Source organism: Typopeltis vanoorti, chromosome 12 (genome assembly GCF_054136105.1).
Source record: "Typopeltis vanoorti isolate ZY-2024b chromosome 12, IOZ_Tvanoo_1.0, whole genome shotgun sequence".
Taxonomy (NCBI): Eukaryota; Metazoa; Arthropoda; class Arachnida; order Uropygi; family Thelyphonidae; genus Typopeltis; species Typopeltis vanoorti.
In genome coordinates this window covers 84080389-84104690 of record NC_143560.1, presented here as the reverse complement: position 1 = coordinate 84104690, position 24302 = coordinate 84080389, and the positions used below count along the sequence as shown (strand labels likewise).

General features: G+C 36.7%; 1 protein-coding gene across 1 annotated transcript in view; it reads left to right on the top strand.

The window, feature by feature from the left end:
- LOC150100948 (glutamate receptor ionotropic, kainate 2-like) overlaps positions 1 to 24302 on the top strand; it is a 369413-nt gene that overhangs the window by 211702 nt on the left and 133409 nt on the right. Inside the window, exon 8 of the mRNA XM_090401147.1 lies at positions 23029 to 23136. Within this exon, the coding sequence (XP_090257273.1) occupies positions 23029 to 23136 (108 nt within the window). The remainder of the gene's footprint in view (positions 1 to 23028; positions 23137 to 24302) is intronic.

Genomic DNA, 24302 nt, shown 5'->3' with positions numbered 1-24302 from the left:
TGTATCATGATGATTCGTGCCCGCCATCAAAATAAGGATATTATGACTGCTGCCCAATGCTCCCTGAATACAGTAAAAACAATCAGGCATGAACTAGAGACTTGCAATGGTGACTACGAGGATGTAGCAAGAAGAAAGATCCCTAGCAGACGATCTGATTGCGTTCGTACAGCAGAATTCCTCGCAAATCTGCAGGAACAGGTGTTGAAGAACCCTGGCATTGGAATTCGGGCTTTGTTCGTGGAGTTGCTAACTGTAGTCAAGCCCTGGATAACAAGGGTAGCCAATGGTAGGCCGTATGTATGGCAGCAGGATTCGGCCCCTTGCCACACCTCTGGGAAAAGTCAAAAATGGTTGTCTGAAAATTTCTACGACTTCACCAGTCCAAATGTTTGGCCTCCAAACTCCCCAGACCTTAACCCCATGGATTATTTTGTATGGGGCGCAGTTGAAAAAGACACCAATCGCACTTCCAGTAATACAAAAGCCCAGTTAATGGATAAAATTAAAACAGTTTTTGCGGCCCTTCCCAGGGAGACTGTAGCATCAGCTTGTTCGAGGTTCCAAAGCAGAATTGAAGCTGTGATCGATGCTAATGGTGGTTATTTTGAGTAAATCTTGTTGATAGTATTGTAATTAACTCTGCCTGTAATGTTTTTTTGTCAATTCATTAAATTTAATAGATACAAAGAAGATTTTCTTTTTCCTTACGAAACTGTCAAATTTATCCCGAACACCCTGTATGTGGTAAGCAGTAAGAAAAGTGATTTGGTAAGAGATGTGCTGCAAAAAATGCAACCAATAAGTGGCTTGTGCAAGACTGATTATAGACCTAAAAGTTAACTGCTGTGTTTATTTACTAATGCCAGGCATATCAGAAATAAAGGAGATGAAATGGTTTCATTGATCGTGTCTATTTGCCACAAAATTCTTGGAATAAGTGCAACATGGTTGAATGAAGATGATATCCTAATGGGAATAGAAAGGAATTGTACAATTTTTTGTGAGGATAGAATGGACAAGAGGGAGTGGAGAGTGCTGCTGATGGTAGCAGGGGAATTATGGCCACATAAGGTAGACATGAAAGAGGGAAATAGTGGCAGTAGTTTAGAGGCAGTGTAGTGTGAGGCAGAGTTTGACAGGAAGAGATACACTGTTAAGTAATTAGATTGATTTTTTACAGTACAGCCTTCGAATAAAATGAACAAACATGTTTATAGTTTTAACTGCTAGAATGTATTGCAATTGCAGGTGCAACTTTTGAATTGGGTTTTTCATTTGGCTATGTTACCAATTATATATTTGGTTTAATCCTTTATTGTAGTTTTCGTGTGGCATCGGTCGAAGTAAGAGTGTGTGAATTGGGCATGTCAGAAGTTGCATCATGAAGCAAAGAGCTGTGATAAAATTTTACAGTGAATTAGGAAAAACTGCTACAGAAGTGTACCAAGACCTAAAAAAAAGTTTATGGTGATGACTGTGCCGTTCACTGGTGTTCTGCTAGTTTTCAATATTTAAAGAGGGGAGGGAGTCCCTGGAGGATGATCCATGTTGTGGACGGCCAGTTTCTGCATGGCTGTCCACAACATTGGGAAATTGTTGCCAATAACAGGCAAATAACCACTAGGCGACTCACTTTACATCTTGCTGTCAGTAAGGAAATGGTTAGGTTAATCTTAGAAAGGAATTTTTGCATATGAGGAAGATTTGGTCTAAGTTTGTGCTTCACACATTGACACATGAACAGAGAGAGCACATGGTTTCATGTTGTCAAAATTTCATCCATGCAGTTGATCATGATCATGATGTGTTGTAAAGAATTGTGACTGGTAATGAAAGTTGGTGTTTTCAGTTTGATCCGAAAATGAAACAACAGAGCATGGATTGGCGTGGAATGTCTTCTCCCTGACAGAAGAAAGTCAGGTTGCAAAAATCACGTGTCAAGACAATGGTCATTGTTTTATTTGATGCTGCTGGAATTATCCATCACGAATTTGTTCCTGATGCACCACAGTGAACAGTCAGTGTTATTTAGGAGTAATACAACATCTGTATGCCCACATGCAACATGTCAGGAAAGAACTGTTGCACAACAACAATTGGTTTCTGTTGCACAACAATGCACCCATGCACTATGTGCTGCCTGTAAAGCAGTTTCTAGTTTCCAAGTCAATCTGTGTGATTGAACATCCCCCCCCCCCTTCCCTGTTTGCCACATTTGGCTCCTGCAGACTTTTTCCTCTTCCCAAAAAATGAAGTGTGCCTTTAAAGGGGAGTGTTTCAACGACATTGAGGACATCCAGCGCAGTGTGACCAAGACACTGAATGAGGTTCCCATTCAGGATTTGCACCATGCCTTCGAATACCTGTATGACAGATGTAAACACTGTGTGGAGTTGGAAGGAGATTATTTTGAATCTTTGTAATTTGCAATTCCAAATATAGTTCTTTGTTTTGCTATAATAATTGTTGTCTCGTTACTTAATGGGCACACTGTGTATTTAGCTGGATGTTACTATAGGTCAGGGAATGTGTAAGATGGTGAGGAAGAAATGTATAAGCAACTTTGATTAGTGAACAAGGAAAGGTTGATTTTAATTATGGCAATATAGATTAGAATGAACAGATAGCATCTGGGAACAATGAAAATGAATTTCTCTTGAGAAGAAGGGCACACGAGGATCAAGAGTTTTAAATCTGATCATTTCATTAGAGGGTGTAATTGTGAGAGAAGTTTTGCATTTCTATGTAGTTGGTGAGATTGATCATGAAGTGATCACATGGTGTGTGTGATCACTTCATGATCACAGGTCTTTCAAATCACATGTGGCTAGCCATATAGAGACTTCTATGTGGAAAATGATATATGTGAAAGTACAAGGCTGGCAATTATGACAAGCTTAGGACACAGCTTGGTACTATAGCAAGGAATGAGGAGTTGAGCGGTACGGAAATAAATGCTTCTTGAGAACTGACAAAGAAATACATAACAGCATTAGTCTGTGAATGTATGCTGAAGGTCAAAAGGCCAAATAATGGTAATATTCAGTTGCATGAAGTCGCTTCTTCCAGCAGACCTTTAATATCCTCTCTCGTACTGTATTTGTCACTACTTATCCTTTTAAATACAATGCCCTTTCCATTCTATACCTGTAACTATATCATTTTATATCAACTAAGTCTCACTGTTGCCTATAATTTTTAGCCAAGTTGAGTTGACCGATTCCAAAAATTCCTCTCCCTTATTTCTGATACTTGGTAATGGAAGCCTTGGTAATGTCATTACCAATTCACTCAAATCTAAATTCTGTGTAATCGCATCTTTCAACATTGCATTATCATTTCTGTACATACACGCACACTCATTTATCTCAAGAATGACCAGACATCTCACTCTCACTAAGAACACTTTCTCCAAACATCCAACTTCAAAACCATTCAAGTATAGTCCTATGAGGCATATATAAATCCTTTTGTCCATCAAATTCACTCCATACATTTGTAAACTGTATACCATTCCTCCTGAAAAATCTCATTGACTCAGCAATCATGGCCTATCTTCTCCACTCTGTACTGTCATACTGAGACAGCACTCATAATCTTTACTTTCTTACACTTCCAATTATATATTTGGTTTAATCCTTTATTCAAGTGTAAGCAAACAAAGTTTGCACCTGAAGTATTTTTCAGGACTGGGGCAACTCGTGGTAAAGGTGGAATAAGTTCTGATCACTTGCCTTAGTATCTCCCATAAAGGACTTCAAGTCCTGAAAATATTTGAGGTGCAAACTTTGTTTGCTTACACTTGGATAAAGGATTAAACCAAATATATAACTCGTAGCATAGTTAAGTGAAAAACTTCCATCAACTATCTCTAATCCAGAGAATTTTAATAATAAGGTGTTGACACCTTTTGGCAACTGGTATATGGTGATATGACATATGCATTACTTCCACCTTAGTATCACCACCTCTGGGTCTCGCTCCCACTGATGAGACTTCAATAAAGGTCGAAACCGGTCTGGGTAGTGGCCCTTCATTATACATATCTGCAAGGAGACGTGCTTTGCATTATGGAAGATACTAAGGCAAGTGATCAGAAATTATTCCACCTTTACCACGAGTTGTCCCAGTCCTGAAAATACTTCAGGTGCAAACTTTGTTTGCTTACACTTGGATAAAGGATTAAACCAAATGTATAATTGGTAGCATAGCCAAGTGAAAAAAACTTCCATCAATTTTCTTACACTTCATTTTCCACGTTTTTCAACAACTCTTTCATATCCTCTCTCATTGTATGTTTCTTCTCTTTCAAATCATTTGTTACTGCCAAACAATTAACTCTTTCACTTCTCCTTTCTCTAAACCAACAGAAGTATGTTAGCTTCACTAACATACTTGATCTTTTTACTTGGGAAACATACTTTCGTCACTTCCTCATTAAGTATACCTCTTATCATTGAATCTCCATACAATATCTTTTCTTTATTTCCAGTTTCTCGCACTTCATACTTCCCCATTCTCTTTTTCTTTCATTCTCCCACCTGCTGTACCACATCACAATCATTTCTCCAGTCGCTCTAGCTCCTGTTGTGTACTGTGTACTGAGAAGGATGCCATATAAGCAATCTATTTCAATCCTTACTGTCACCTCATTATCTACATTATTACTTTCAGCCAATTCTTTCATTTATATTTAATACACTAGTATTCACTAGTTCAACATTCTCCAGTACACTTTTGTTATCTTTTTTTACATTGTTAATATTCATCACTACATTTTCCCACTTTCCACACAACTTGCATTTCTTGCACTCACACATGAAGCATTTATGACACCTTCTCTCACCACTTTCGTGTTCATGTCATAACCGAATTGCTATTGGCAATGAATACATAGAGCATACATCATACAAAATCCCTCATGCTAAACTCAATGAACAAGGAACCGTTGGCTGTCATTTTCCTAGTACACATTGATGCCATGAAAAAATGCTTTCTAAGCAATATCCTATGTTAAATTTCTGAAACAAATACTCAACTTTACAGTTTAAAGTAAATAATGCGGGTGCTTGTGAATCAAGCACAGTGACATGCATAAGAAGAGCTCCTGATTGGGATAAGTTTTCTGAGAAAATAATTAAATATATATGCGTAATTGTTTGAGTAAGAGAGGCTGTAAATGTTGTGTGCTACCGATTTTATTAGTGTGGGGGATTTTTTTTTTTTGCCAAAACTTAATTACGAAATCATTATTATTAGACTTAGTAACCTGCAAAAAATGGCGGTGGCATTGTCATTCCATGACTTTAATATAGATTTCAGTCGTTTCATTAAGTGTGAGGTCTGCTATATGTATTCGTTTGATTACATAAATGATTTGTAGATATTTGGTGAGGATGGAAGGAGGGTGTGTGCGAAGTGTGACCTGAACAAGGAATTGATGAATGCAAATATGAAATTGATGACAGAAAGTTTTAATAGTGAAATTGTCATGGGGAAAATGAGTACACGTCTGAAAGAAAAGAATGGTGAGAAAGAGAGGCGAAAAATGTTAAAAAATCAGTAGAAAAGAAAAAGAGGATTTGAAAACATAATGGATGTTAAAAGGTACAAATGTGAGGTGAAGTGGCGGAAGGAAACGAAATTGAGAGAACGAATGAAACTAGAAATGCCGTGACGCAGAAATCGAACGTAAAAAAAATCAAAAGAATGGATGATAGCGAAAAAAGAATGAATGATAGCGAAAGTTCAACGCATGTTGGACTGAAAGTACAGAAACAAAGAAAGATGAATGAGTGTGAAAATGGGAAGAATGATAGCGAAAGTTCGACGCATGTTGGACTGAAAGTACAGAAACAAAGAAGGATGAATTAGAGTGAAAGTGAGAAGAGGGGGTCGAGAGTTAGAAAGATTTAATGATAGAGATATTAAATTTTAGATTAATGATAGATTTAATGATCTCGTGACACATTAATTTAATTTAATGTGTTGCGAGATTTGGAGGTTAAAATGGATTGGATGAGGCAAGAAATGAAATGGATGTGGAATGAAATTAAGAAAATTCGGGTAAAAACTATTAAAATAAATAATGATGGCATGAAAGAGTTAACGAAAGATGAGCGAGTGGCATTGTATGACGAATCCATTATTAAAGGTGTGTTGGATGAGAGGATGCACAAGGTATGTTTTCCAGGCAGTAAAATGAATAGAGTGATTGAGGCATTGGATATGAGGCAGAAGTGAGCAAAAGAGTTAATATTATTAATAGGTATGAATGATTTGAGAGAGGACAAAGAGTGTGTCAGAATGTATATCAGGAGGCTGCTTAGAAGGATAAAAGAGAATAGTGTGACAGGAAGGGTAGTTAGCGTGTTGCCTAGGTATGACCGTGGTGAAATGAGGCAGAGAGCAAGGATTATGAATGATATGCTGGCTGAAATGTGTGAGGAGATGGGAGTACAGTTTGTTAATGTGTGGAATGACTTTGAGGGACGAAGTGAGCTGTATGGGAGAGATGGACTGCATTTGAGTGGTTATGGTGTGAGTCGCTTGGAGAGACTGCTGCTGGAAGGTAGAGAAGTGAATAGAGAGAATGAATCAGATCGAGTGGGAAGTGATGTGGAAGAGCGGGAGTGTAAGACAGGAGAGATTGAAGAGGTGGTTATGAATGGGGAAGTGAGTGGTATGAGTATAGAAAATGAGAGAACAGGTGCGCAAGAGGAGCAGGGAAATGGGGAGGCTCAGGGTGGTTAGGGGAACACAGCATGAGAAAGGTGGATGCTCCAAGAGGAGGTGAGCATGTGTAGGCAGGAAAGGAATGGGATGATCAGGGATCAAGAGGAAAAAGTTGGAATTGAAAAGGGTTTTAAAATGAAGAAGCAGAAAGGGAAATGGCCCCAGTTGAGCATGGAGAGATCACATCGAGTGAGTGAGTGGTATCAGTGGAACTAGCTGTAGATCCAGAAATGAGCTGTTGTGTTTGTATACAAATGCTACAAGTATAAGAAAGAAGGCAGATGAAATGGTTGCACTAATTACGCCTGTTCACCCAAAAATTGTCGGAATAAGTGAGACATGGTTGGAAGATGATGACATCCTGACAGGAATAGAGATGGCAGCATATGATGGTTTTCGTGAGGATTGAAGGAGTAAAAAGGGAGGGGGGGAGTGCTATTGATGATAGAGAAAGAGTTATGCCCATATAAAGTAGAGATGCAAGAGGGAAATTGTGCCAGTGGTTTTGAGGCAGTATGGTGTGAGATAGAGGTGAATGGAATCAAATACTTGGTGTGATGTTGTTATAGACCAAGTAGTGTGGATGGTGGTAATAATGAAATGTATAGTCAAATTAGCCAAGCAAATAAGAAAAGGGTGATCATTATGGGTGATTTTAATTATGGCAATATAGACTGGAATGATGAGATAGCAACTGGAAGTAAAGAAAATTAGTTTCTTGAGTAATTGAGGGATAACTACCTCAGACAGTATGTAACAGAGGGCACACGAGGATTGAGAGTCTTGGATTTGGTCATCTCATCACAGGATGTAATTATAAATGAGGTGTCAAATCATCCACCAATTGGTGAGAGTGACCATGAGGTGATCACCTTGGTGATTACCAGCAGTGCGAGGACCGCTGTGAGAAAAGGGTATATGTGGAACTACAAGGGGGGGGGGGTGATTAAGAAGAGCTCAGGAGACAACTTGCAGGTGTAGTGTGTAATGAGGAGTTAGCTGGAAAAGAGATCAATGCAGCTTGGGGGATTTTCAAAAACTGTTTAGTAGATGCAATGTCTAAATGTATTCCAAGGGTGAGAAGGTTAAATATGGTGGGTGTGAGATGGATGAATAAAGAGATTAAGCATGCGATACAGAGAAAAAGGGCATTGTGGAGGCAGCATAAGAGAAGTGGAAATAACCAATTCCATGAGGTCTAAAAAGACCAAGCAAGCAGGTTGACTTGGTTGGTGAGGGTAGCTAAAGAGAGGTATGAACAGCAGTTAGCTAATGAAACCAAAAAGAATCCCAAAGAATTCTTTCAATATGTAACCAGCAAAAGAAAGAATAATTATGGAAGGATGACATTGATTGCAGAAAATGGTATAAAGACAGCTGATGCAGAATGTGTGGTGGAGATACTTAATGAACAGTTCATAAAGATCTTTCAATCTTGTGAATATGACTTCATGGAGAGATTGAGAGCTGTTGATGATGGGGAGGAGAGACTGACTGTAGGTGAGCAAGAGATGTATGAGGAGTTGAGTAAACTAGATGTTAATAAGGCTGTGGGACTTGATAATATATCACCACGTATTCCGAAAGAATGTGCCAGGGAGCTGACACCTGCCTTGACATATCTTTTTCAATATGAGTCTTGCACTCAGGTAAAGTTCCTAAGGAGTGGAAGGAGGGCAAGATTGTGCCACTTCATCAAGGAGGTGATGGAACTCAAGCATCAAACTATAGGCCTATCTGTGTGTGTCAGGTGTTGTGGTTAAGTTGTTGGAGAAGCTTGTGAGAACTAGGATCCAGAGTTGAGTTGATAACAATGATATTAACTTTGATGGACAGCATGGATTTGCTAAAGGTAGGTCATGTTTTAGTAATCTACTTACTTATTACAATAAAGTGACTGCTTCCTTGGACAGAGAAGAAGGATACGCAGTATTATACTTGGATTTCGCAAAGGCTTGTGATAGAGTACCTCATGATAGGTTGATAGTCCAACTAGAGCAGATGGCATTGGATATTAGATTGGTATATTGGATTGGAGACTGGCTATCTGATAGGTATCAACAAGTTGTGTATAGGGGAGTGATATCCAGGAAAAGGAAAGTCACTAGTGGAGTGCCTCAGGGGTCTGTTTTAGGTCCATTACTGTTTAACTTGTATATTAATGATATAGGCGAAGATTTGGATGGAGATATTCAGTTGTTTGCAGATGATGCAAAGTTGGGACAAACCATGAAGTGTAGTAAAGATGTTGTGGCCTTACAGGAAGCCTTGAATAGATTGAGTGATTGGGCACTGAAATGGGGATGTGAATTCAGTGTTGCAAAATGTAAGGTTTTAAAATTTGGAAAACAAAGATGGGATGCAGAATTTATGCTTGGTGAGAATATATTGTTGGAGGTAGAGGAAATAAGAGATCTGGGGTTGATAGTAGATAAGGATCTAAAATTTAGGGGACACATAGCCAAAATTGTGAAGACAACACAAAGGCTTCTGGGAATGATGTGGAGTACGCTGACGTGTAGAAGTAGGGAGATTCTTGTTCCGTTGTATAAGCCTTTGATTAGGCCACACATGGACTGTTGTGCCCAGATTTGGTCACTGGGTTTTCAGAAGGATGAAGAGTTTTTGGAAAGTGTCCAAAGGAGACTGACTAAGGTAGTTTCTGACCTCTGGAATGTCGAGTATGAGGAAAGATTGAGAAGATGTAATTTGCAGAGTCTGGTGGACAGGAGGAAGAGGGGAGATATGATAGAAACCTACAAATTGGTAAGGGGTTGTTATAGGATCAATGCTGGAGAAGTTTTACAGAGAATAGTAATAGATCAGGGGAGAACCAGAGGTCATCCCTGGAAACTGTATAAAGAGGATGTGAGTAGGGGAGTGAGAGGCAGGTTTTTTCGTGCAGAGTTGTGAATGATTGGAATGCCTTGCCTGAGAGTGTGGTGTCTGCAAGGAGTTTGATGTGTTTAAGACATGGTATGATGAGATATGTTAGTGATAAAAGGACCTCCCAGATGAGTTTTTGACTCCATGAGGTCTTGGAGTGGTAATAATAATATAAATTAAGTGGATATTAAATCCAACATCATTTCAAAGCTGAATACAGAAAGTATAAAAGTTTCTTGCAAAGAGAAACCTTTTGGCTCTTTATTTTATTAAAGTAAATAAGATATAACCAAAAATAATTACAAAAATGACTAATATTCACTAAAATAAAACTCTGATCTGTAGAACATGTGCAACACTGCTACTAGTTCTCTGTGCTGTGTAGTGCCACCTTATGATATATATGATATGATATGCAATACAATACAACACGACAATTCTCTGTGCTGTCTAGTGTCACCTTATGATATATATGATATCACAGTACAATACAACACGACAATTATTTGTGCTTGATCATGGATGTAAGGATTCCATGCCATGAGAGGCTGCCTTATCGATATTTTGTAGCATTTTGTGTTGTATTTTTCAATATTAATTCGTCTTAATCACCTTCACGACTACATAATTTATTAATTTATATTAATCACAGTTCAGTTTTGTTGAATTTTATTATTGAAAAATTATAAATTATCCAATACAGTTTTATTGGAAGAAAAAAAAAATCTTGCAAGGAATAGTTTTTGTAATTAATTTTTTTCTATGAACTGTTCATTTGATAAACTTTCTTTCAATAAATTGTAATTTGCATTGTAGGAATTGTAGGTATATGATGACTTGCATTTTGTTAAATTGTGATTTCCATTGATTTTCTATCAATGAATTTTTTTTTTAACTATTGTGTGTTCTCGGGAGAGCTTGTAAACCCTAGAGAGCGCATCTCCAGGTGGTGGATTGAGGAATGTCTCCCAGAAATGGGTGGTAGGAAGGAAATGAAATACCTTCCATGGACCAGCAGTATGCAGCAGAGGAATTGCAAGCCAGCTGCATTGATAGCCTAAAATCTTCAAAGATGAATCGGCCAATAAATAGAAATAGAAATAATGCTACTGCGTGCAGGGGCAGCCGATGCACCTAACTCAAGCCCACATAGAGTAGGCGAGAAGACAGCTATGTGGAAAGCAAGTTGCAGATAGATTATATCAACTGTCAATATTAGAATGTTGTACAAACCTGGCAAATTAAAACTGATAGGGAGAGAGAGCTTGAACTGTTTAAATGGAAAATAGTGAGAGTTGCAGAGATCCACTGGGCAGGTGAGGGAAAAATCAACATAAAAAATGCCAGCATATTTTACTCAGGAAGGAAAGATAGTGATCACAGAGAAGGTGTAGCACTAATCATTAAAAAATGGCTCCTAAACTCAATAGTTGATGTAAAACCAATTTCCTCTAGAATTATCTCAGTAAGATGCAAAGCAAAAGAAAAAGGAATATATATATATATATATATATATATATATATATATATATGAATAATAGAAGTTTATGCCTTAGACTAATCACATGAAGAAGGATATAGTCAATTCATTGAACAGTTGAAAGAAGAAACCAGCCAAACAAGCACAAATAATATCCTGATTATTATAGGAGATTTTGATACAAAGATTGGTCAGTACTCTGAAAATAAAGCAGAAGTAATGGGAAAATTTGGTCATGGAGAGATGAATGAGAGAGGAGAGGACTTGATTAATTTTTGCAAAATAAATCAACTGTTAATCACAAATAAGAGGGTGGTCTGAAAAGTTCTCGGCTTAACAATGAAAAAACGGATTTATAATTTCAAAATTATTTTTATTTTTCAACATAATCTCCCTTAAGACTAATACATTTATTCCAGCCATGCTCCAGCACCCATTACCCATCCCTGTAATGGTTCTCAGTAAGATCTGCAAAATACCCCTCTACAGCTGCAATCATCTCTTTATTTGAAGAGGAACGCTGACCAGCGAGGAAGAATTTTAGCTTTGGGAAGAGATAGAAGTCAGAGGGAGCCAAATCTGGGGGAATAGGGTGGATGTTCCAACAATTCATAGTGCAGATCCCTTAATTTTCCCATTGCCAAAACACCTTTGTAGGCAGGTACATGTCCTGATGAAAGATGATTTTTTCCTTCTGTAAACTGGGTCTTTTCTCACAAATTTTTTCTCTAGTCTGGTTAAAAGATCGGAATAATATTCCCTGGTTATTGTTTTACCCTTTTCAAGATAATTAATAAACAAAATGCATCCCAAAACATCGATGCCATGACCTTTCCTGCTGATGGAACTGACTTTGTCTTCTTTGGCACTGAACAACCGGCTTCTGTCCACTGTTTTGACTGCTGTTTGGATTCTGGTGTGCAATGGTGAATCCAAGTCTCATCCATAGTAATAAATCGACATGCAAAATCAGTTTTATTCTTGTTAAAATGCTCCAAGTACTGTTCAGAGATTTTCATGGAGTGCGTTTTTGATCTGCTGTGAGCAAGTGTGGCACCCATCTTGCATAAAGCTTTTTCATTTGCAATTCTTCATGCAAAATATATCCTACACGTTCTTTTGAAATGCCTATAGTCTCAGTGATTTCAGGCACTTTGACTTGCAAGTCATCCAATACCATATCGTGCACTTGATCAATGACTTTTGGTATTGTTACACTTTTTGGACATCCTTCACATGGATTATATTCAAGCTGGTATGGCCATGTTTAAACTCGGAAGCCCATTTCTTAATTTTCAAAAATGAAGAAGAAGAGTGTCCATAATATGAATTTCTTTTGCCGTTAAAGCTTCTTTTACAAAGAATTTTATAACCGCACAATACTCAATTTTATCCATTTCAAGGGATACAGACAACACTTTTGCTTCAGACAGTTGTGTAAAACAAACCACTTGATAGAATGACTTGTAATTTGACATGGATGCCTATGACAGATGTACCAACTTAGAAAAAAATCTTGCTGATAGTGTTGCCATCTGTGGTCGAGGCCGAGAACTTTTCAGACCACTCTCATAACGTATTCTGCCACAGGCCACAACACAAATACACCTGGACATCACCAAACAATGAAATCAAAAACTGTATAGACTATATAATCGTTAATAAGAAATGGAAACATTCGTTCCAAAATGTGAAACATTAAAAAAGATTGACATGGATACAGACCATGAACTACTATCAGCCAGACTAAAAATCAGTTTCAAAAGAAAGAGAATAAATTGACAAAAACAAAAGAAGATAGACATCTCAAAACTCAAAGATAGCTTGACCAGTTCAAACTATCAGAGGACATCGAAATAAAAATTAAATAATCTTGCTTTAGATACAGTTTTGGAATCTTGGAAAAAAAAGTAAAGAAATTATTAAAGAAACAGAAACAAAACACCTGGGCTACCAGACAAGAGCAAATAAAGATTGGCTTACACCAAATATTTTGGACTCATGGGAGAGAAAAAGAATCTCCAAAAAAACTAACCTCTCAAAAGAAGATAATGAAGAAAATATAATATTATAAAAAAATTTGAAAAAAGAAATAGACAAAAAATGCAGACTAGCAAAAATCACATATCTAGAAGGAAAAGCAAGAATGTATGAAGAAGCATACAAAAAACATGACTCCAATACCATTTATGAAATCACCATTTATAAAATAGTTAAAGAGATAACTAGAACATATGCACCTAACCCAGTTTCAATATTGAAAAGGGTGGAACTACAACAAGTAGCAGCAAAACAATAAAAGAAATATGGACTAATCATTTTAAAGAAACATTTGCAGCAGAAGAAAATGTAGATCGAGATGCTTTCAACCCACAAGAAACTTCTGACACAAAATCCATCCTAAATGAAGAAATACATCAAGCAATCAAAAATGAAAATTGATCAAGCATCAGGCATAGACAATATTCAAAAAGAACTTCTGGAAAAAGGGGGGAGAAAGCATAATAAATTACCTAAGGAAATTGTTCAACAAAATACTAATGGAAGGAAATTTACCAACAGAATGGATAACAGGTCAAATCATACCATCCACAAAAAAGGAGATGTCAGATCTTGCACTAATTATAGACCTATTACCCATCTAAACCACTGCTATAAAATATTTATCATGATTCTCCAAAACAGAGTTAAATATTCCAATGAAGAACAAATGGGATTTAGGAATAGGAGAATCACAATAGATGCAATTTTTGTATTAAACAGATTAGCAAATCTTATGAGACAAAAATAAAAAAAACTTCTGCTGTTTTTTGACTTCAAACAAGCTTTTAACTCACTTTTGACTACCACACCTCAATAAAATTCTGGAAAATAGAGGGTTCAACAAATACCTATTAATTTATATCAAGAATTACTATTCAGAAACATAAGCAGTAGTGAAATGCAAAAACATAGAATCAGGTCAAATAACAATTAAAAAATGAGTTATGCAAAGCTGTCCATTGTCACCATATTTATTTAACCTCTACTACTATGCAGTTCTTTTAGGTACAGGTTAAATAAATATGGTGACAATGGGCAGCCTTGCATAACTCACTTTTTAATTATTTGATCTGTTTCTATGTTTTTCTATATTTTTCTACTACTACTTCTTTTAGGTTCAGGTTAAATAAATATGGTGACAATGGGCAGCCTTGCATAACTCACTTTTTAATTATTTGATCTGTTTCTATGTTTTTGTATTTCACTACTGCTTATGTTTCTGAATAGTAATTCATGATATAAATTAATAGATATTTGTCGAACCCTCTATTTTCTAGAATTTTATTGAGGTGTGAGGTGAGCCAAAAGTGAGTTAAAAGCTTGTTTGAAGTCAAAAATCAGCAGTAGTTGTTTTTAATTTTTTTTTCATAAGATTTGCTAATCTGTTTAATATAAAAATTAAACAGATAATAGTAGTAAAAGATGGACTACACATATGTGAAGGCATAACTGTAAATGGAAGAAATATAACACATTTAAAGTATGTTGGCAACATAGTAATCACTGCAGACAGCCAAGAAAAGTTAGAAAATATCCTGACCAAGTTGCATCAAACAAGTAACAAATATGATATGAAAATCAATTTTAGTTAAACAAAACTAATGGAATAGGAAGAAAAAGAGAAGCAATCCAAATGAAAATAGGAAACATAATATAGAACAAGTAAAGAAATTCATTTACCTAGGCTCAGTGATCACTGAAGATCTAGACTATTTTGAAACTATGAAACATAGAATCAGTAATGGTTGGATAACAATAGGCAGACTACAAAAATATGGAACCATAAAAGATTAAGCAAAGAACTAAAACTAAAAATATATAAAACAATGATAATTCACACAGTACTCTATGGCTCAGAATGCTGGATCTTAAGAAAAAAAGAAATGGATAAACTCGATGCTTTTCAAATGAAATGCCTAAGAAAAATCAGTAGAACAAATTGGACAGAAAGAAAAACAAATGAAAAAGTCAGAAAAGAACTGAACTTTAAAGAAACAATGATTACAGCACTAAAAAAAGAGTCAACTAAGCTGGTTTGGACAGGTCTTTCTGGGTTCATTTCAAGAATGAACCCAGAAAGACTACCAAAAAAATTATTAAATTGCAGAATTGAAGGACAGCTCAGCAGAAGAAGACTAAGAAAAGAAATGGATTGACAACATTAAAGAAAGCATCCACTTAAACTCCATAACAGAACTACATAAAATCACAGCAGACAGAAAGAAATGTAAAAAATTCATCTTTGAAGAACTCAATCCACCATGAGCAGATAAGAAGAAGAACTGTTGTGTGGTGAAATGTTTTTTGATTAATTGTTCATTTGATTATCTTTTTTTTCTTTTTTGGTAAATTTCCTTTCAGTGAACTGTTATTCAAAAAATTGTTTTTGGTGAATGTTCCCCTATTAATGAGTATCAGTTTAATATTGTTAAATGCAAGGTTATGTATTTTGGACTAAAGACATTGCTGCAAGGTTGAAGCTAGAGAGCTAGAGATAATAATAGTAAGCAGTGAGTTCAAGTTTAGAGGCCTCATTGCCAAGGTGCTTAAGTCATCACATTGGATAATTGCAATATTATTATTATTATTACAGGCAACTCCAAGGAGTCCTTAGACTCATCGAGGGAGGCCTTAAACATCATGTTAAGAACTATTCAGCCTTTTCACAGTATCTATCATACTTTGCTTTGAACTCATTCATAGTCATGGCACCCACAACAGACCCTGACAGCTTGTTCCACTCATTCACCACTCTCCAAGTAAAAAACCTGGTTCTAACACTTTTTGCTGACTACAATCTTGCTCAGTTTCCATGGATGGCCCCTAGTTCTCCCACCACCAGACCTGTTCTGAAAAATTTCCTCTGAATTAATCTTGTAAAAACCCCTCAATAATTTGAAAGTCTCAATCACATCACCCCTATTCCACCTATCAACCAGTTTCTGTAACCCACAAATCTTCAACCTGTTCTCGTAAGATTCATTCCATATAGCTGCTACCATCTTGGTCACTTGACTCTGGATCCTCTCCCCCCCCTCCTCCTCCTCCTCATTATCACTAAGAAACCCTGGCACCCAGATCTGTGAGCAGTAGTCTAGATGGGGTCTTATCAAGGCTCAATACAGAGGAACAATAACCTGTTTGTCTCTGCTTGTCAAAGTATTCTTCATTAACCAAGTGATCTGATGAGCTGATTTAGCCACTTTTGCTATGTATCCCCTAAACTTCAACTCCCTATCCTCCAACACTCCCAAATCCCTAGCCTTGTCAATTTCCTGGAGTATGGTTATACCAATGTGATATACTGCTGCTAATCTTTTCACCCCAAAATGCATAATCTTACACTTTTCCACGTTAAACTGACATCCATTCTCCTTAGCCCATTCTGCCAATCTATCCAAATCATCCTGCAAAATTTTGACATCATGTGTATTCACTATTGTTCTACCCAACTTTACATCATCATCAAATAACTGAGCAGTTCCTCTCAGATCCTTTTCTATATCATTAATGAACAAATTAAATAGCAGTGGTCCAAGAACAGATCCCTGCAGCACACCACTAGTTACAGGCCGTCTTTTGGACTCTACTCCTGAATAAACCACTCTCTGATATCTCTCTCCATCAACCACCCTCCTATCCATCCCATCAACCCTATATCCATCCCCATATGCTGTGATTTACTGATTAGAATTCCATGTGGTATCCTGTCAAAGGCCTTAGCAAGGTCCAGTAAAATCACTGTAAACTCATTACCTTTATCCAGTTCAGCCGTCACTGTGTTATAAAATGTGAGCAAGTTACTGAGGCATGATCTATTCTTCACAAAACCATGCTGCCCCCCCCCCCCCCCCCCGTACAGTATCCCATTTCCATGTATCCATTCCTGTATTTTGCTCTTGACTAATTTCTCCAATACCCTGACAGCAACTCCTGATATGCTGATCGGTCAGTAATTTGCAACAGCAGTCTTGGAGTCTCCTTTATGCAATGGAACTATTTTCCCCTCTTTCCAACCTCCCCTCAGTACTAACCCAGAGCTGAGACTTAAATTAAACAATGTGGTCAAGGGCACTGACAATTCCTTTGCCACTTCACATAAGACTCAAGCTGGTATACCATCCAATCCCACAGATGCATTCATATTAAGGTTCTGTAATATACTATTCACGTCCATTTCATTCACCTCATTTGCCATATAAGCCATTGATTCCCTCATTCCTGTAATATCACTGGCTGGATGATATACTCTTACAAAATATATTATTACTATTAACAAGTATATTAAAGAGAACACTAACTTGTAAGAATAAGAAAATTATTCTTCCACTTTTCAATGCTTTGACAAAACCACATCTTGGCCACTGGACTCATATATGGTATGATGAGTAGATGAAGAGACAACTGAAATGATCTAGTAGTAGGTACAGGTAACCAAGACAACATCTGGCTTATGAAATTGTATTTAGAAGGACAGGTGGAGGGATTTAGTATGGGTACTAAATTTAAGTAAAGATGAGGAAGTTAAACAGATTTATCACTGGGTAACCAAGATAATATCTAGCCTGTAGTCATTTTGTATACGAGGACTGAAGGAATGCGATCTTTGAAGTTTGAGAAATAAAATGAGAGGAGAAAGGAAGGAAATATACAAGTTGGTGAGAGGATTTTATACTGTGGATATTAAGGACATTTTATACCTCATGGCATGTGAGCGATAGAACATGGGTCATACTTGGAAACTAAGTAAGGAATTAGTCAAGAAGTATATGAAGCATCTCATGGCATGTTGCAATTTAATGGAATAAGCATCAGTGTACATCCTGAGTGAGTCTTTGTAAATATTTTCAGGGAGAGGGAGAGAGAGAGAGAGATAAAATACATACTTATGCATTGCCTGATCTACAGAGGGTCTTCCCTTGAGGATTGCCTGACTCTGGAAGTGCCAATATAATAATAATAATAAACAAGAGCATCTCAGTCCTTCATATTCATCAATGTGATGGGTCTGAGATATTCTGTTGTATACAGTGGCCCTTTCCTTTTACAAGAAACACACTGATGAAATATTAATTAAACATTCCCATTATTATCCTTTGCCATCAAAATAACGGTGTTACCTAGCATCATTTTACCACAACTAAAAAACTTCTACCATGCTACAACTAATATATTCCTGAGGAATAGGCCAAGTATAATCCTCCAGGGTTGTACTTTGCCTGTTCTGCTAACTTCATATGCTATTTTCTTCTGTCTTGTTATACTTAACGTGTTTTTTGGATGAGGCATATAAAGCATATTTCTTCTATGTCTCATACAGCTACTGACTATTTTTCTTATTATACCTTTGCTACACCATCTGTTTTCCAATTCATTTCTACCTAATGTTATGACATCATTTCATCCACTTGATGCTATACTTGCCACACTTTCATACAATGCATTTCATTCACATATCTTCCCCAAGCAAATAACTTACTCCTCACTCCCTTGCCCATGAACCCCCACATACAACTGTCATTGATGGATTCTTGTTCTTATCTTCCTCCACTCTATAAACTATCTCTTCAGCATCATTTCTTTCATGTCTCAGTCATATCACTCCTCATCCTCCTATTCACTGAAGCACTGCAGATAACATTTCCTCAATTTTTCCTCATAATCTACATTACAGAAATCTGATACACCTGTTTCCATTAATTAAGGAACAAAGAGAAAAATCTTGATAACTCACAAACTGTATGATGAATTTTTATGAAATTTGTTGAAAAGCAGTATGATATGAGATGTGAAAGAAACACCCACAAAAATTGTAAATAGCTAGTTTAATTCAGTAACAAATGGGTACATGAAGGCAATGTTAAAAAAAAAACAAGAGGTTAAAATGAGGTTGTCAAAGTGCTGTAATAAGGAATGTGGTCATCCCCTCAGTGGTGTCCAAGAGTTCAGGTGGAAATAACCATTGATCCTGAAAAAGCTCTCCTAAGTCTCTCAAAATTTTGAGAATGGGGTTTTGAGAGTGGCAGCACATCTACCTAGACCATACCAGACATTCTCAATAGGATTAAGGCCAGTCTATGTATGATGGTCTCTTCTTGGAGATATTGGTTCATGAGCTTCATTCATTGAGGATGAGCATTATCGTCTTGTAGAATAAATGTCTCACCTATTGCACCTGCATACAGACATACATAGAGGTCTAGAATCTCACCTCTATAAGTTGCAACACCTATGGTTCCACCAGAGCATATAGTGTCACTTTGTAAAGCAAATTGGGACTTGTCTGTAAAAGAGTATCAATCCCGATTGGTCTTGGGTTTAGTTGATGTAGAGCCTAGCCCATTTCGGATATACTCTCTTGTGGCTTGGGGATAGGGCATGTAGACTCCCGGTTGCCTACAATACAGACCACCTTTGTGAAGCTTTCTGCATACAGTGGAAGTATAATATGGCACCAAAAAAAAAAAAAAACCTACTGAACTTCGACACCCGCTTCAGTACACACACACTACATTTGTAGAAGAGCATGAGTAGAGAATCTATTCCATTTCATTTAGCTGTAGCAGTGGTGTTGACATTGGAAGAAAAATACATTTATTATTGACCATTATTTTCGTTCATATGGAATTGGTAGAGCAAATGGTTCAAATGTTTAAAGAATAGGTATTCCACCATGAGTCACTTTCAAACCTTGATGAACTAATGGATAAAATTTCACGATATGTCCAGCAGTTATTTTTTCTTTCAAGACAAGCATATGCTTGTCTTGAAAGAAATGGTAACTATTTCAAGCACTTAATCTATCATCATTAATGATTTATTTGACCACGATTCCATTGATACCCATTTACTCCATAACATATGTTATGATCTTTTGTTATTCAGTACTTTTTTTTTTTTTTTTTTTGCACCATACTGTAGATATCAATGTTCCTGTAGCCAACAAGGAGGGGGGGGGGGCACATCATAGCTGATTTGCAGTGGTACTCCTGTTTCAGTAAGCATATAATGGAGATATCGGCCACCCAATGAGATTGTATTCCATGGTCTTCTTTGACTATCCTCCTTCACATAATGCTGTTTGTGACTGTTGGAATTGGTTCCACAGTCTGTGAGCCCCAGAACAATTTGCATGCAACCATCTGACTATCTCTGCCTGACTTTTGGTGGTTTCTAGTCTTATGATGACTTGCCACCTTAATTCATTGATTAAATGATGTCTTGCATCCATATCTAAGAGTTTTGGTATTACAAAATGTGTTGTTCTCAACCCCAGACACAAAACGGAAAACCACTCCAAACACCTGCTTTTATGGCATCACATTGGCATATACTGCTAACAGCAGCACTACATTACACTATATTATGTAAAAATTGACGCTCAGTCTAGTTATTAATCTAACAGATAAGCTTAGGTGTTGATGGTTATTCATGACTTATTTTTCACAGTGTTAACAACACCACAAACACTTTTATCAACAAAGATGTATTATTAATGCTTATATTTTGCTGATTTTCAACTCAGCATCATCAGAGCACAACATGCTAGTAAACGCGACAGTGAGCGAGTGAAACAATATAATTGCAAAAGACAAAAGATCTAAAGTCCTATTTTGGCGCCCTCTAACGGAAAAAAAAAAAAAAAAAAACTGGCCCGGCATTTAGCCAAGTCGCTTGCCCCCCTTACTGGCAACTCCTCTACTTTTGTAAAAAATTCAATCCATTTCAAAACACTGGTTAAAAATCTAATCCTAAAAGATTCAGACATAATGGTTAGTTTCGATGTCATCTCCTTATTTACCAATGTACCACTTAGAGATACTCTGGATTTAATCAAGTCTAAATTTCCCCCAGATATTTTTGAATTATTTCAATTTACCATGAATGCAGGTTACTTTATATGGGGGGGGGAAATTCTACAAACAGATTAATGGTACTGCTATGGGTTCCTCCTCTCTCCCCCGTTAGCAAATTTTTACATGGAACATTTTGAAAACAAAGTACTTACCACAGCTACACACAAGCCACAAGTGTGGTTACGCTATGCAGATGATGTGTTTGCCATCGGGCCCCACGGACAAGACACTTTGGATGCTTTTGTCACCTACCTAAACAGCCAACACCACAAAATTCACTTCACAGTAGAAAAAGAATCAAATAACTGTTTACCATTTCTTGACACATTAGTCACCCGCCTTTCAGATGGATCATTATCTTTTTCTATTTACAGAAAGCCTACACACACAGGAAGATACCTACATAAACAATCACACCATCATCCAGTCCAACAGTACAGCATTTTAAAAACACTTACACACAGAGCCAGAGCCATTTGTTCTAATGATACAGCTCTGACCACTGAACTCCAATACCTGCGCCATATGTTCTTAGCCAACGGCTACAATCCCTACAAAATAGATAAAATACTACATAGGCCCATTACTCTGCCCTCCCCTAATATAAAAGAATACAACATGACCATTTCTGTTCCCTATATCAGAGGTACATCGGAAAAGATAGCCAAAGTTTTGTTAAAACATGGCCTACACACTTTCAAACCGCATGTCAAGCTGGCAACTCTGATCTGCTCGCCTAAGGATAAACTTCACCCCTTAGCATACCCAGGAGTATATGAAGTTCCGTGTGACTGTGACTTGGCCTATTATGGGCACACAGGAAGATCAGTGAACATCCGCCTGGAAGAACATGAAAGATACATTCGCTACTATTACTATGGCAAGTCGGGACTGGCAGACCACACTTTGGACACTCCGTCACACAGGATTAGATGGAGAAAAACGAATGTGCTATTTAGGAGTCGTTATAGACCTTAACAAATATGGTTGCATTAATTTGCCAAAAATTTGGGAGACGGTTATCCTAAGAAAAACTCCTGGATAACTGCTTTTTTTTTTTTTTTTTTCCCCGTTAGAGGGGGCCAAATATAGGACTTTAGATCTTTTGTCTTTTGCAATTATATTGTTTCACTCACTCACTGTCGCGTTTACTAGTATGTTGTGCTCTGATGATGCTGAGTTGAAAATCAGCGAAATATAAGCGTTAATAAAACATCTTTGTTGATAAAAGTATTTGTGGTGTTGTTAATATCGTGAAAAATAAGTCATGAAGAGTCTACTTATTGTATACAAGTATACAATAACCAGACTCAGTGTCACTTTTTACATAATGTACCTGACTTTGATAATGTTTCCCCCCCCCCTCCCCTCAGGTTATTGCATGTTTTCTCTTTATTCCTTAATTTATGGAAACTGGTGTGTGTGCTCGTGCATGCTGATGGTCACTGTGCTATGGAGTCTTTTAAATATCTTTTCATTGCCTTGAAATGAGATGGCCAAATTAACTCACAGTAGTCCAAATATAACCTGCTCATACTTATGTTATAGAATTATAGCCTATTGAAAGTTTTTCACTTGGTTATATTATAAATTAAAGATACCAAGAAATTATATACTTGGTTTAATCCATTATCCAAGTGTAAGCAAACAAAGTTTGCGTCTGAAGTATCTTTCAGGACTGGGGCAACTCGTGTCAAAGGTGGTATAACTTCTCATCACTTGCCTCACCCTTCCCTTAATGCATATCATTATACATGTCCACAAGGAGATGTGCTTTGCATTATGGGATGCTGAGGCAAGTGATGAGAAGTTGTATCATTTCTCACGCCTTTGTCCATCCTGAAACAAATTGTACTAAAGATTCGTTTTATGAGATTACCATAAAAAATGAAAGAAATAATAAATGATGGTACTTTTTTTATTGGTATAAAAGTGTTCTATTCAGATAGAGAGAGAGAGCAAAAAAGAAAAAAAATGGGAACTAATTGATCACTTCATTTTTAATTCTTTCATTATCTTTTGCAGATTGAGATGAAACATGGTGTGACAGGAAACGTGAAATTTGATGGCCAAGGATTCAGATCAGACTTTTTATTACATATAATTTATATGACAAATGAGGGTCTGGAAAAGGTAATGCATACAGCTGTTAGTTATAGTGATACTGTGTGTTTATGAAATGAGACCTGTAAACAACATATGGATTTAAGAGCTCTAATAATATATGCAGTTGACCCTTGAACAACACAGGTTTGAACTGTGTAGGTCCACTTATAGGCTGTTTTTTTTCCAGTAAATATATTGGAAAAATATTTGAGATTTGTGACAATTTGAAAAAACTTGCAGACAAACCGAGCAATAACAAACAGGTTAACCCCTCTTCTAGATTCAAATGAACAAGCAGGATTCCATAAAGGTTTTAACTTGATCATATTCATGCAGTAAAACAAATAATAGAAAAAGCAGAAGAAAACCAATTGCCTCTCTGTTTAGCCTTTATTAATTATGAAAAAGCATTTGATTCCATCAAAACTAATGCATTAATCAAAGTACTCCAGAATCAGGGAATTCCTGGAGAATATATGGACCTCCTCCAGGAAATATACCACACTGCAACAGCAACAATTCACACAAGTAGCAATAAAATATCAATTGAAAAAGGTGTCCGACAAGAAACTTAGGTGTGTTAAGTTTCTGTTTAATAACAGAAACTTAACACACCTAAGATATGCAGATAATATCATAATTTTTGAAAATACTCCAGAAGACCTTAATATAATGATAGTAGACCTATATCGTGAAAGCAGAAAAGTTGGTCTAAAAATAAACAGAAAAAAAACTAAAATCATGTGTAATCATTTTGTAACATAACACCAAAAACCATAATAATAGAAAACAATTTCTTGGAAAGAGTCTCTTCATACTTAGGTCATCTCATTGATCTAAACTGTGGACTCCAAAAAAAAAATAAATAGAACAATTCAACTTGCCTGGAGTGCATTCACAAAATTGAAAAGCATTTTTCAAAACAATGTGATGTCCCACTCTGTATAAAAAGGAAGACATTTAACCAGTGTATACTTCTAGTCATCACAAATGGTTGTGAAACTTGTTCTCTAACAAAAGCACTAACAAATAAACTAGCAACAATTCAAAGAAAAATGGAGAGGTTGATGCTAGGCATCACATTAAAAGATAAGAAGCAAATCGCCTGGATAAGAAGCCATACAGATATCACTGACATCATTCTTCACCATATGCAACTAAAATGGAAATGGGCCAGACATCTATCCAGAAGA